Below are 13115 nucleotides of genomic sequence, written 5' to 3'. Positions count from 1 at the left end.
CTTCACTCTTTGCTTTATTGTGTGTCTCCACTTAATCTTTCTCTTCAGTTATCAATAATTAAAAGCCGCAGCCTTTGTCACGGAAACGATTTATTTTATGAGAATATGGTATCGATGGAACAGTGAATGATTCCTACGGAAAAGAAAAGAGTTTCATCTGTTATACTGTAATATACCACCATCTTTATGGAATTTTTTTTTACAACGTGAATTGTCAACTGGACCACCAGCAATTTTCACTTCCTCTATTTGGTGCTACTTGCGTTATATGTATATATGTGAACTGTTACATGTTTGCATGTAAATATAATGGATATATAGACCATTTGTATCGATTCTTCAATAAGTATGTATTAACTATTAACATAGTTTTTATTTTATCATATATGTAAGAGAAAGTGTTGAAATGCCTAAAGATGGAAGTGTCAGAATAAACTATATTTTGTAACGCAATAACTAATTTGAAATAAATAAATATGTAAGCACGGTGTTCCATATGTTACTCTGTGCTGTGAGTATAACACAGAATATTTTCAGTACTAATAAAACATCGTAGCATCATATTTATATTCCATTTATTTCGTAACAGCATGCAATCAATGTTAAACCGTTAACATTTATCATCGAGTATGTCTTTTTGTTTCCACGTAACAAGCTGATCTCGCGAACAGTCTAGATTTACATCCTTTACAATACTAAAAATTCATTATCTTCACGTCTTATGTGTTCATTATTTATCTCTATTTCTTTCGATGAACAGGAAGAATTTGCTATACGAAAATGCAGAAAGTTTGGCAGGTTTGCATACTAATTTAAAATAATATATTACGCCTATAAGATAATGAAATAATAGTAAACATTTAAGGTGATGTGTAATGTAGTGTATTATTATATCCATCTTATTGTCGGTAATAAGATTTCTTTTGCCAGGAAAAAATAACAACTGAATATCCTAGAAGTACAGTAAGGTCCCCATTCCTAGTCTACCCTCCTAAAGAACCCTAAATGATTCGATAACAGATTGTTCAGAACTAGTATTATTGGCATCAAAATGTTAGTGCTGATGCTTCACAGCGGCTTCATATTATAGATTGTCATAATTACGTTTGTCAAAATTAACAAAAATTGAGCAACTGCTATGTTATAGTGATAAACTTTCGTCCTAAATCTATCCACTAGGATGAATTGATTATATTATGTTATAAAGGTTTATTTATCGTTGCAACTATAAAGAAAATTGTATATTTATTACAGTTACAAGCGATTCTGGTCGTATAAGAAAATACGTGTGCGAAAAATAACTTAAAATATCTGTTAATTTATGGTTCAAAAAAAAGATTCTCAAAGTACGAAAATGTTCAGAAGTCTCTCTTGGTTTACGTTATGTAAAAAAGTATATTTATTATTGTAAATGTATAGAACTGATGAATGTTGTTCCTTTTTCCATAAGATACAATGTAAAATCCAGGAAGAATCAATTGTTACTCGGGCGATAGTGACGCTTCTTGTGACGAAATTTCAAAACTTCGTTCAGAACTCGTACAGCGCCAATACATGCAGTGGCAAATAGCTCAAGCTTTTACATGAATTTACCGACCGTTGATATTGGCTAATAGTTTTAACGTTCTGCCATTTATCAACAGACGCTGTGCACACTTCTGAACGAAACTTCTAATTTTTACTACAAGAAGCACCACTATCGCTTTTAAAATTAAACCTGCGGCTACCTTTTTAATTACTTTTTCTTTCGACATAATTTTATATCAGATCTGCAGTTATCTTTAACAAAGCGTTATTAATAAACACCAACAATATATGAGACATAATTATAAACTTGACAAAATTTTATTAATCCACAATAAAGTACAATCATTTGTATTTCTACGTGCATTTTAACTGATTATATAGTTCGTGAAATTATTCTAAAAATTCTATTGGCATAGATCGCTAACATTATAGTACATCCGCATCATTATCACATAAAGTTAATATCACTATTAGTCTCCGAATATTCGTATATTCTTAACATTAGCAAATTTATAAAATACTGTAAATTACGTGCTTCAACAAAAATTAATTCTCTTCTTTCATCATTAACACAAGAGCCTGTTCAGTCATTGACATTATTAAATTTAATGTTTCATCTAACATTCATTTAACGTTTCATACCTCGGTATAATCATTAATATATTAAATAAAACTAACTTAATGTAGTCTCATCTATTTTGTCCCAACAACAAAGCATTGTTCCAACCAATATCAGTGTCATTCCAATGTATGTATCTAAAAACAAAAGTAAATCTAATAAGTGTTGTAACACAATTACAATAACTATAACAGGATATTAAATGAAATGCCAACTTTTATGTATTTTTTCTTCACCCAGCATCGATCCAGTGATTGCAGTCACTACAAAGGTGAGAGAATTTGTGACTGGTACAGCCAATGATATATCAGTACCAGCCAGCATAAGAAAGTATAGTACAGAACCACATTGATTGATAACAAATGGCACAATGTACTAAAAGAAAATTTAGACTGTAATATTATACAAGTGTAATAAGATAATAAAAAAAATCAAACCTTCAACTTTGTAACTAGGAATGCGAGTTCTTTAAAAAATTGGCCAATTTTGGATGATGCTTTCACATTTTCAAGTCCTTCAGCACCCTTTTTAATATATGGATTGGTACCACCCCATAATAATGCGACGAAACCAAGGTATACAACAGACTCTGAATAATGAAATGAAAATTTTATACAAAACTGACAGCTATTTCTCTTTTGTGAACACAATGAGAGGCGTAACTAGGAAATTACTTTCATACATTGATTATTAGGAATTATTTGCTGTCGACAAGTTATATCACAGTAAATTAATTTGTTTAAAGTTAATGGATGAAAAAGATATTGGCGGGTACATGCTTATTCGTAAACAGTTCGGATAAGGCTCACCGAATGATACAGCCATTCTTATTTAGAGGCAATAATGAAAAATTAGGTTATAACACATTGATAATCCTAATTTTTAACACATGTGTAGTGTGATCTATTTCTGCACGCTTTACTCAATCCTTAAACTGACGCGCATATCCCCACCATTTTACTGCGCATCCAAGCCGCAGCCAATCCTTCCCAAGTAGTGAATCATCAGCCAATCAGAGCGAATAAAATTTCTATGTTGTTCCTCGCTAACAGATCAAGCCACGCCTTAAAGGTGTGCAGGAGTAAAACTCACTACTTTACATACATGCATAAGTTATACATTAGATGTGAACTATAAAATATGAAACTTAACCATGAAGAAACCCGCTACGTTTAATATTTAAAAGCAGAGGTAGTGCAGGTCACTGCAATTGGCTATAGTTTATTTTCTTTTGTACTGTTGGTATCGTTGCGAAGGACATAAAAATATACATATGACGTATTCTCTATACTGTTTATACTACATCTGTGATTGTATGAAATGAGACGTGTGTCAATTGAAATTTTAATTGCATGTCATTTCGTATAAGATTGCTCTAGAAATAGTCCTCTTGTGTGGTTCAATACTAAGATTGTGCAACTTTATGTGCAAGTTTATGGAGAAGTGTTATGATGTTTCAAGAATTTTGTCATTGTATACGAGTTTTATGTTTAGTGGTTGCGCGGGATTTTTAAGTTAGAAATCAGTAAATACGTATGTATGTAAATTCAAAAGGTAAATACAAACAATGATTAGTATTCTGTAAACAATTTCTGCAAAAGTAAAGAACAATGCGTAATTATAAAAATAATTTTATTAACATACTTTAAGAATAATGTTAAATACGAAATTTGTATTATATATAGTTTAATAATTATTTTTCACTTTTTCCCAATGTAGACAAATTTTCAGATTTTGCTATGAAGTCTGCTAAAAATGTTGGAGCTGGTTCACTATGGGGAGAATTGCCAGCAAGAGAAACTCTCAAGCAGGAAATAATCACTCCAGATATTATAGAAAATATTTGGAGACAGGTTATGGAAGAATCAAATAATTCAGATTGCGATTATCAGATGGAGAGGCAACCAGATTATATACAGTAGGTTCTTTAAAACTTCCTCATTAGATTCTTTACCATGTTACACATTATTTTTTTTACAGGCTACCGATGGGAAACCTTCATGTGTTAAATACTATAAATTTTCATCAACAGTTACGAATGATGGTAATAATATAACTATGAACAGTATTTAAATAGAAAACACCTGACATAAACTAATGGTCACAATAGCTTCCCAATTTATTCTCATGCTATAAATCTAACACAATAATTATCTACACATATATATAGACCTGTACTTTTAGGAGGAAGGAATGGTACTTGGAAATATGACCACAATTGAAGCACAAGACTTACAAGATGTGAAAGAAACGCAGAATTCGTTTCAGTTTTTGCCTGTACCTCAAGAAAGGTATTAAATATGTCTGTATGCATAATATTTATTATATAGAAATGTATTAACATGTATTATCCCTTAAGAACTGCTTTCAAAGATTCATCTACAGTACATTACCTTACATCAGAAACAACACGAGTTATATTGAGGCATGCTGTTATTGTTTTACTGGCTCATATTGGATTTGAAAAGTCGTCGGACACAGCTATAGCAACACTCACAGATATTGCTGATCATTTTTTGAGGAGAATGACTCTTTTAATGAAAGTGGCATACGAGCAGAAAGACCATGAATTTCATGTAAAATAAGATCCTTAAAAACCAAAATATTTTAACTTCATACTTAAAAATTATATTATATAATTAAATAATTTTATAGGACGTAGTGGAGAGGGTTTTACTGGAAACAGGCGTTGGTGGGATAGCTGCTCTTCACGACTACTATCAAGAATATGTGTTAAAATTTGAAGAGAACATGAAAAGAAAGACTGAAAGGATGATGGAAAAACAGAGGCAACTTGATCTTAATCCTTGTAGTTCTAAGTCTTATCGAAACGACTATAATATATAGAAAAAGAAATCATTACGTAGTCGTCAATATTCTCTCATTTTCTAGGATGGTTTTAGATGAAGCAGCAAACAAATTGCAGTTCGAAGAACTTGATGAATTCGGTAATGTTTACCGGGAAGTTCCAACTCTTCAATTACTAGATCCTGAAATGGGCTTCCCTCCTAGTCTTGATGCTGGTTTTCAGATGTTATATAGTTTAGAACAGGATGAGTAAGTTATTGATAATAACGTTAATTTCATATTGTAACTAAGGTTAACCATTCTTAAATAGTTTGATTAAATTATCCCAATTTATAAGTAAAAATGAGATATGTCTTTGTGCGGTTATCCTTATTGGCAATACAATACCCTGAAAAAATAAGTCTTCATGTTATACGTAAACAGTATTGTAATAGTAGCGGTTGTAGATTAAACAGTCTGGAAGTGGACGAGGAAGAGGTAAATGTGAGCGATTCTCCAAATATGGGACAACGATCTGACGCATCAACGGATAAAAAGAAGTCTTGATGTACATGATAATTGTATAATTGTAATATTAATAATTTTATGTTAACTAAGAAATTATGTATGTTTTATAACATTAAAAAATCACGAAAATTGTAATTAATTTTTATAAATTAAAGATTCGTAAACTATCAAATAAATATTTGAAATTAAATTAACATCTTCTGTTAATATTAAATCTTGTCAATATTAATGTTTCTTAATATGCATCTAATTGTAACTTTAAATCGTACGCAAGCGACCTCTGGGAGAAATATATCCAGGCTAATGCCACGCGTCCCAGAATACATTGCGAGGCCGTTGACAACACGTCAAAAATGGCAGATTCAGCACCTAGTAAAAGTGATATTGAGGAAATTTTCAAAAGATTACGAGGCATTCCCACGAACAAGGTTTGCTTAATCATGTATCACTTTAATCTACGATATCGAATCTCACGATAACATTGCAATAGACAAAAATACACCTGGCTATGTTTAAAGGCAAAATTTCTACTTAATTTTCAATCTGTAGTTCAAGGAAACTTTCGTGTCTTTAACGAACGTATGACACAGTTCTCTGACTATATGTTTCTGAAATATTCATGAACACTGCTAAATATAACATTAAAAGTAATACTGTACTGCGTATCCATATGTTTCATATCGCCCTACCGTATCGCTGTTACGTACCATAATTGCGTACGGATCCGTGTATTCGGATATGCCATTTACCAGAGTTTGTTCGTTGACGTTAATACGCAACAGGAATTAAATGGATACGCTATTGTAGATACGTTAATTAAGACTATGTTGCAATTGAATGAGATAGTTAGACTAAAATACATATTAAATTGTATTTTTATTATTTTTTTTCTTTAGACATGCTTTGATTGCAATGCAAAAAATCCAGCATGGGCCAGTGTGACATATGGCATCTTCTTATGTATCGACTGCTCTGCAGTACATCGAGGTCTGGGGGTTCATTTGACATTTGTGCGATCTACCCAACTTGATACGAATTGGACATGGCTACAGCTAAGAAATATGCAGTTGGGTGGAAATGCAAATGCTGTTAGTTTCTTTTCAACACAATTTTGTTGTTTCTCATAGGTGTTTGGAAAGCAATTATTTAATAATTTAATTTCACATTCTAGAGAAAATTTTTTATACAACATAATTGTACAGCAACTGATGCACATTTGAAGTATAAGTCACGTGCTGCTATGCAGTACAGAGAAAAATTGTCTCAAGCATCTGCTCAGTCCATGCAACGCTATGGAACAAAGGTAAGCTTCCATAAGTTTTTCAACTTATAAACCTCCCAAAACGTAGACCTGAATTAAGCAAATATTTTATAACTATAAATGTGATAATTGTAGGTTTTACTTCCTCCAACAAAAAATAAAAAAGTGGTGAGCTATTAAAATATTTTCACAAAGCAATATAATAAAGACACTAACATTTGCTTTGTATTTCATTTGTAAGAAACAAAATAGACTCTTGAAGTTGTTAAGTGGTCATATTTTGCATTTATTTGATCTCAATAATTGTAAACAATTTGCACAATTTACATATAATGTTCACTTGCTACTATGTATTGTATTCCACACTTGGTCTTATCGTAATGAACTACTCAAAGATATCAGTATTATGTATTTAACTCGCCTAATATGTGTGTATTTTTAATGAAATGTAACATTTAAATAATTACATTATATTGTACTTTACAAAATAACTAACTTTCTTTTTTCAATTCATCTTTTTCCAGCTGCACTTAGATGAAAGTCTGGCTCCAACAACAGAGAATCATAATGAAATTGACTTCTTTGAAGAACATGAAAATTTTAATCTAGATTGCAATGATTCTTCAACCCATGTAGAAAGAAATTCGGTATCACTCTCCAATTCTGTATTAGCAAATGACAACAGAGATAAAAGCAATCAGAAAGTTACACAGGAAGCAGGATCAAGTTTATTTGGACCCACTGTTAAATTATCTGGTTCTGCTACAAATTCGTTACCAGAAAGGACGTCGACTATAGGAGCTAGAAAAATGCAGAACAAGAAACCTGTGAGTGCGCAAAATATTTATTTGTTATTTACATTTAATTGTGAGCAATTGAATACTCTGTTATTATAGTGTTTCCTATCCTACTGATATATATTAATTATAAATATAAATTAATAGACTCTTGTTTACAAAAACATTTCATATTTTAATAAAATAGTTGGGGAAGAGACCTGGTGGCTTGGGTGCTCAGAGGGTGAAAATTAATTTTGATGAGTTAGGAAAAAGTATTACTGAGGCTAATAAAGCAGCGCAAGAAAAAGAACCTCAGGACAATGAAAGTAAAGAAGAACATGAAGAAATTGCTACCCGTCTTGCATACCGATATGAACAAAATTTAAATGAACAAGCTAAGAAAGTAGAGGAAAGAGCAAAGCAGTTAGCTCCATCCAAAGCATCTCAAGCAGAGCGCCTTGGTATGGGATTCAACACACGAGGGTAATTATTATACTTCTTGTATAAATACTTTTTTTTATTAACATTACTACCTTAGGATAAAAAGAAACAGTCTAATAAAAAATTGCTATAAGATATTAAAGCATACATAATAAATACTTTACAGTGGTGCTAGCCATTCAGCACTTGCTGACATGCAGACAATAACACAGGAAACATCATCAAAAACTGTGACCGCTTCTGAGCCGAAGATTGTCGATGTAGAGCGAAGTCCTTTCATTAGTTTAGATGAATTTTATGAAGCCTTATCAATCCCATATAGTATTAATACTAATAAGAAATCTCGCGGCGAAGAAGTTGTTGTAATAGCTGAGCCAGAACCACCGAAACGAGTACGTCCACCGAGTCTATCAAGCAATAACAAAAGTGATAGTAAAGTATCATCACCGGAGTCCGATGCACAAAAGAAATTTGGTAGTGCAAAGGCTATTAGCTCAGATCAGTATTTTCAAGATAGCAAAGATGACGATTCAGTAAGTGAAATTATCGAACAATAATCCTCTCTTTGTTTTTGTGTATACCTGAAATTAAGTTTTGCGTAATTTCAATTATAGTGGGAACGTAAAAGCAATCTGCGTCGTTTCGAAGGTTCATCTAGTATTTCATCGGCAGACTACTTTGGCACAGAAAGTTCTACACCCACTGCTCCGAAGATTTCTTTAACAGTGCGTTTCGGCGGAGGAAGCGCTGGAGTTGTGGAGTTCCAAGATGTCAGAGAAAGTGTACGCCAAGGAGTGAACAAAGTCGCGGACAGATTAAGTTCCCTGGCAAACGCGGCTGTTTCATCTATACAAGACCGTTATGGACTTTGAATAAGAATCTACTGCATTTTACTAACATTACATGTGTTATAATACTTATATCTGGACACTTCTGGTCCATTGTTCGAAATTGTAAATAAAAGCTTATAATTCAGCTTATTTTAATTTCTCAACTTATTATATCTCTGTTTAAATTTTCTGATTTAAAATTACGGCGATAAAACGATGAACAAATAGTAGTCGATAAAGTCATTAAAAGAAATTTTTCTAACGTAAAACTTCAAAAGATAATCATCCTCCGTATATCTTCCAGTAGTACTTTTAATTTCGTATATTTATATAGACTTGTTAATATACCTTTCCAGTATTCACAAAAAGATAGGAAAATCTTTTCGAAACTTTATCGCTACGATGATAAATAAGCGGAGTTGTATCATAATGGTGTAAAATGAAACACAAGCCAATTAAAAAATAATCGAATTGAGATATTAACAATTTGAGTAAGGATTTGTACAGTCTATTTCCTTAAATCGAGAAATGAAATGAGCATATGGTTTCCCATGTAAGAAGCAAACAATGATAACTGTCATATTATCACAGCCAGTACCCATTAGAGTATCTGGTGCAAGGCAGTGTTTCACGAGTTCTTCGCAAATTTCTTCAGGATCCATTGTATCATTTTCCTGCCCTGTTCCAACCTTAGTTTGCATCAAGCGTGTTCTTACAAAATTTACAACTTCGTTACTGGTCATGACGTCCCAAATACCGTCACATGCCAAAACAACGAATTCCCAATCTTCTGTTACTTCAAATTGCTGAATTTCAGGAAAAGCTGTGAATAAACAAAAATTCAATAATTGCTTCGAAACATTTGAGGCACATTCTTTCAATTAATACAGTAAACCTCCGTATAGCAGACTACCAACACGCATTGAACAAATTCGTACTATACAGGGTGTTTCTAAATTATTGTAACTCCGGGAAATGGGGGGTAGCTGAGGCTATTTCAAGTAACTTTTTCGTTTGCCGAAATGCAATCCGCGGCTTTGTTAACGAGTTATTAACAATTAAAGTTGGCTGCGCACCGACGAGTTTTCGTGCTGCTGCGCACATGAGCGCGAACGATTCAGGGACGACTCAAGCCCGTCTCGGTGACAGGAGCCACGGCCACGTATCGCCTCTGAGCCGCGTTCGATCATCAAATAAGAATTTCATGAATTTCACAAGAAAGACGTGTTGGACAGAAATTTATCGTATCTAAGCTTACCAGTCACAATTTGTTCTTGCGGTGATTTACGTTCATTTCTTTTGAACATAAAGTCTCCAAGAGCTCGGGATAAGGCAAGTTGACCATTGACTCTGTTAAATTCTACCCAACCACCGGCAGCTTCAATTCGTTCACGTTCATCTTTCAATGTAGGTTTATGATCTCTACTTAAGGGAACTGTGTGTCCGTTAATGCTTGCTACTGCCCTACTATCACCTGCATTTGCCTAAGAAAATCATACAAGTCAGTTAATGGAAGAATTTATGTCTATGTTAAAATAGCAAGAAGTTATTTTAAACTTACACTATATATAACATTGTCTTTAATAAGAAGAGCTATTGCAGTGGTGCCTGCTTGTTCATCTCTGAGCACTGTATCATTTAACATAGCTTCATCTAATTCCAGAAAACCTTCTTGTACAGCTTGAACAATGTTACCAGTCTTATACTCGCTTCTCTTAGTTATGTATTCATGAAGATGTTTTCCAGCATGCTGTGCTATTGCAGCACCTATCAATATTAACTATTACCCATTTGAGCTCTGTAGCAATTATAGTTATATTTATTTATTATAAATTCCAATTGATAGAAGATGTAGTAAGATCTGAAATTTTCTCTTAAAATACATTTCTTTGGTTCATATGCAGAAAAAATGCTCATGTGAAGATTCTAATATGCATCAAATTTAATATTTTCATACATTTACCTATGTATTCTTACCTCCATGACCATCATACACTGCAAAGAATGCAGTACCAGGATCATCTGGTAATGAAAGTATGTGTACATGACAGTCTTCCATTTTAGTACGCCAGCCTTGCATACAGGCACTGCCAACTCGATAGTTTGTATCTCTGCAGCATACTGACTTCCTAGTTGTCACAGGTTCGCTGAGTGTTTGACCCATTATTTTCCTGAAGATTCTGGTATTATTTGTAATAATATAAAATTATTTATTTAGAATATATATTATAATTTTGCAAATACTATAAGCTGAACTGAAAAGAATTTTAAAACAATAATTACATTTTTATAGCTTGCCTGAAGGATTTAATAATAAGACTTTTTAAGCTATCTTCAAGAATAAACACTAAACATAATAGGTGCAATGTTTCAGTAAAAGTATTAAAATAGTCTCCTGTGAATTATTGAATGAATTCTAGGAAATATTACATGTACAATTTAATAATGGTATTGTTATACAAAATACATGTTTTGAAACACAAGATTTTTTTAAGGTACAAGACTTTATAAAATCATAAATTAATTTTTTTATTGTTCAGTTATTTCCTCAAATTGAATCTAGAAGATTTATTTTTAGAATACAAATTTCACTTTATTACTGACATATCAAATTAAATTTCATTTAAAACAATTTCTGACTGTTATTGGGACAGAAGCTCCAATTTTGCAATTGTATGTACTTGCTCTACAGATATAAAAATTCTACAAATATACGAAAAAAATGCAAATAATTAAAATCTAACATCAAACATTAATGATGATCTAACCTTCTGTAAAATTTCATACGCATCACATCTTCCGATATACAAAGTTACTCAAATATCCTTTGAATGTTAATTTTTCTCATATATATGTTTGAGTTTGTATACTAGAATCTATCATTAGTTCTTGATTTATTTGTGTAATTTTAATTTGTCATCCGATCTCACCTTCGTGCGCTGTCAAATGGACATGAGCAAACCTAACCTTCCTGTAGAATATTAGATTTAGAGATTTTTTTGCAAAGTGCACATAATCATGCAATTTCGATAACACTGAATTTTTCTACACGCGCTACATATTCAATTATGCGAAAGTATACTATTATTTCCATTACGAAAATTATTTTTAGAATGTTATTTTCTCTGAATGCTGCATCAACCGATTGCAGCTAATCAAACTGTGATGATTCATTAATTTGGTATGCTATATTTAAAAAAAAAAAAAAATATATATATATATATATATACCAAACTCCTATCATTAATAAATTTATTATTTCTGGCTTCTTAATATATACAGGGTGTATCAAAATTATTGTAATTCCGGGAAATGAGAGGTTCTTAAGATCATTTGAAGTAACTTTTTCCTTAGCGAAAATGCTACCCGAGATTTTGTTTACGAGTTATCAATGAAAAACAGTAGCCAATGAGAGGTGGACGCGCGAGTTTTCAACGAGCTGCTACGTGATCGAGTCATTCCTAATTCCTGCAGTCCTACATTCCTACATTCCACATTCCCATTTTCGTACATTCCCACATTCCTACATTCCAATTTCAACTTTGGACTCGGTACTCAGTATTCGGTATCCGGTATCCGGTATTCGGTATCCGGTACACGGGACACGGTACTCGGTACTCGGTACTCTGCAATCTGCAATCTTTTATATAATCTGTAATTTGAACTTTGAAGTTGAAGTTCAAGGTTTAAGGTTCAAGGTTCAAATTCATTTTCATTTTCAATTTGAATTTCAACTTTGGACTCTGAACTTTGGACTTTGGACTTTGAACTTTGGACTCTAGACTTCAATTTCCAGCACCATGAATCTATAATTGTAGAATTGTAGAAATACAGAAAGCAGAATTGTAGAATATTAGAAATGTAGAAATGTAGGAATGTAGAAGCGTACAAACGTAGATATGTGGAATTCTAGAAATGTAGAAATGAAAGAACGTAGGAATGTTGGAATGTAGGAATGTGGGAATGTTGGAATGTGGAATGTAGGAATGTGGAATGTAGGAGTGTGGAATGTAGGAGTGTGGAATGTAGGAATGTGGGAATGTAGAAATGGGGAATGCAAGAATCTAGGAATGTAGGATTGTGGAATGTGAGAAAGTAGGAATATAGAATGTAGGAATTAGGAATGTGGAATGTGTGAATTGGTCCATGTTCAAGTGGGAAACCCCATTGTAAAGCATTTTCATTCCCACCATTTTAATGCGCATCCAATTCACAGTGAATCATGTCACTTATATGAGTGAATCACACAAGGCCAGTTTCTCTACCTATCCTGATCATCCTCATCTGTTATTGTTTTCGTGATGGAATTATCTGTATTACGAGTGTGTTTGTGACAACAACAA

At 32.6% G+C, this 13115-nt stretch overlaps 4 protein-coding genes across 14 annotated transcripts; 2 read left to right on the top strand and 2 right to left on the bottom strand.

Moving 5' to 3' along the window:
* Window positions 1-1826: 1826 nt before the first annotated feature.
* Window positions 1827-3075, bottom strand: LOC144478504 (transmembrane protein 234 homolog). 2 transcript variants are annotated; one of them, XM_078196458.1, is made up of 4 exons: window positions 2956-3075; window positions 2584-2735; window positions 2362-2521; window positions 1827-2283 (listed from the first exon to the last, which is right to left on the bottom strand). In XM_078196458.1, the coding sequence occupies exons 1-4, from the start codon at window positions 2969-2971 to the stop codon at window positions 2201-2203; spliced, it is 411 nt and encodes a 136-aa protein (XP_078052584.1). In that variant the 5' UTR covers window positions 2972-3075; the 3' UTR covers window positions 1827-2200. The 2 variants fall into 2 exon arrangements, with proteins under 2 accessions (XP_078052584.1, XP_078052585.1); XM_078196459.1 differs by lacking the exon at window positions 2956-3075 and adding an exon at window positions 2821-2955.
* Window positions 3076-3435: 360 nt separating this feature from the next.
* Window positions 3436-5637, top strand: LOC144475332 (uncharacterized). 3 transcript variants are annotated; one of them, XM_078191147.1, is made up of 8 exons: window positions 3436-3700; window positions 3878-4064; window positions 4127-4190; window positions 4331-4437; window positions 4506-4722; window positions 4802-4935; window positions 5039-5203; window positions 5392-5637. In XM_078191147.1, exons 1-8 carry the CDS (start codon window positions 3682-3684, stop codon window positions 5498-5500), a joined length of 1002 nt encoding a protein of 333 aa, XP_078047273.1. In that variant the 5' UTR covers window positions 3436-3681; the 3' UTR covers window positions 5501-5637. The 3 variants fall into 3 exon arrangements, with proteins under 3 accessions (XP_078047273.1, XP_078047265.1, XP_078047255.1); XM_078191139.1 differs by having other exon boundaries at window positions 3866-4064; window positions 5401-5637; XM_078191129.1 differs by having other exon boundaries at window positions 3866-4064.
* A 147-nt stretch (window positions 5638-5784) lies between these two features.
* Window positions 5785-8922, top strand: Arfgap3 (ADP-ribosylation factor GTPase activating protein 3). 2 transcript variants are annotated; one of them, XM_078194811.1, is made up of 8 exons: window positions 5785-5889; window positions 6358-6549; window positions 6633-6764; window positions 6858-6890; window positions 7247-7549; window positions 7707-7984; window positions 8109-8475; window positions 8557-8922. In XM_078194811.1, exons 1-8 carry the CDS (start codon window positions 5815-5817, stop codon window positions 8812-8814), a joined length of 1638 nt encoding a protein of 545 aa, XP_078050937.1. In that variant the 5' UTR covers window positions 5785-5814; the 3' UTR covers window positions 8815-8922. The 2 variants fall into 2 exon arrangements, with proteins under 2 accessions (XP_078050937.1, XP_078050945.1); XM_078194819.1 differs by lacking the exon at window positions 6858-6890.
* A 305-nt stretch (window positions 8923-9227) lies between these two features.
* LOC144477252 (putative protein phosphatase 2C T23F11.1) lies at window positions 9228-11937 on the bottom strand. Of its 7 annotated transcripts, none has more exons than XM_078194852.1 (5): window positions 11541-11937; window positions 10750-11027; window positions 10334-10539; window positions 10031-10256; window positions 9228-9595 (listed from the first exon to the last, which is right to left on the bottom strand). In XM_078194852.1, the coding sequence occupies exons 2-5, from the start codon at window positions 10934-10936 to the stop codon at window positions 9252-9254; spliced, it is 963 nt and encodes a 320-aa protein (XP_078050978.1). In that variant the 5' UTR covers window positions 10937-11027; window positions 11541-11937; the 3' UTR covers window positions 9228-9251. The 7 variants fall into 7 exon arrangements, with proteins under 7 accessions (XP_078050978.1, XP_078050959.1, XP_078050968.1 ...); XM_078194833.1 differs by having other exon boundaries at window positions 10750-10952; XM_078194842.1 differs by having other exon boundaries at window positions 10750-10943.
* Between the last annotated feature and the right edge of the window lie 1178 nt (window positions 11938-13115).

This window comes from Augochlora pura, chromosome 2 (assembly GCF_028453695.1).
Source record: "Augochlora pura isolate Apur16 chromosome 2, APUR_v2.2.1, whole genome shotgun sequence".
In the NCBI taxonomy this organism is placed as follows: domain Eukaryota; kingdom Metazoa; phylum Arthropoda; class Insecta; order Hymenoptera; family Halictidae; genus Augochlora; species Augochlora pura.
The sequence above is the reverse complement of the archived record's forward strand: the minus strand, read 5'-3'. Positions and strand labels throughout refer to the sequence as shown.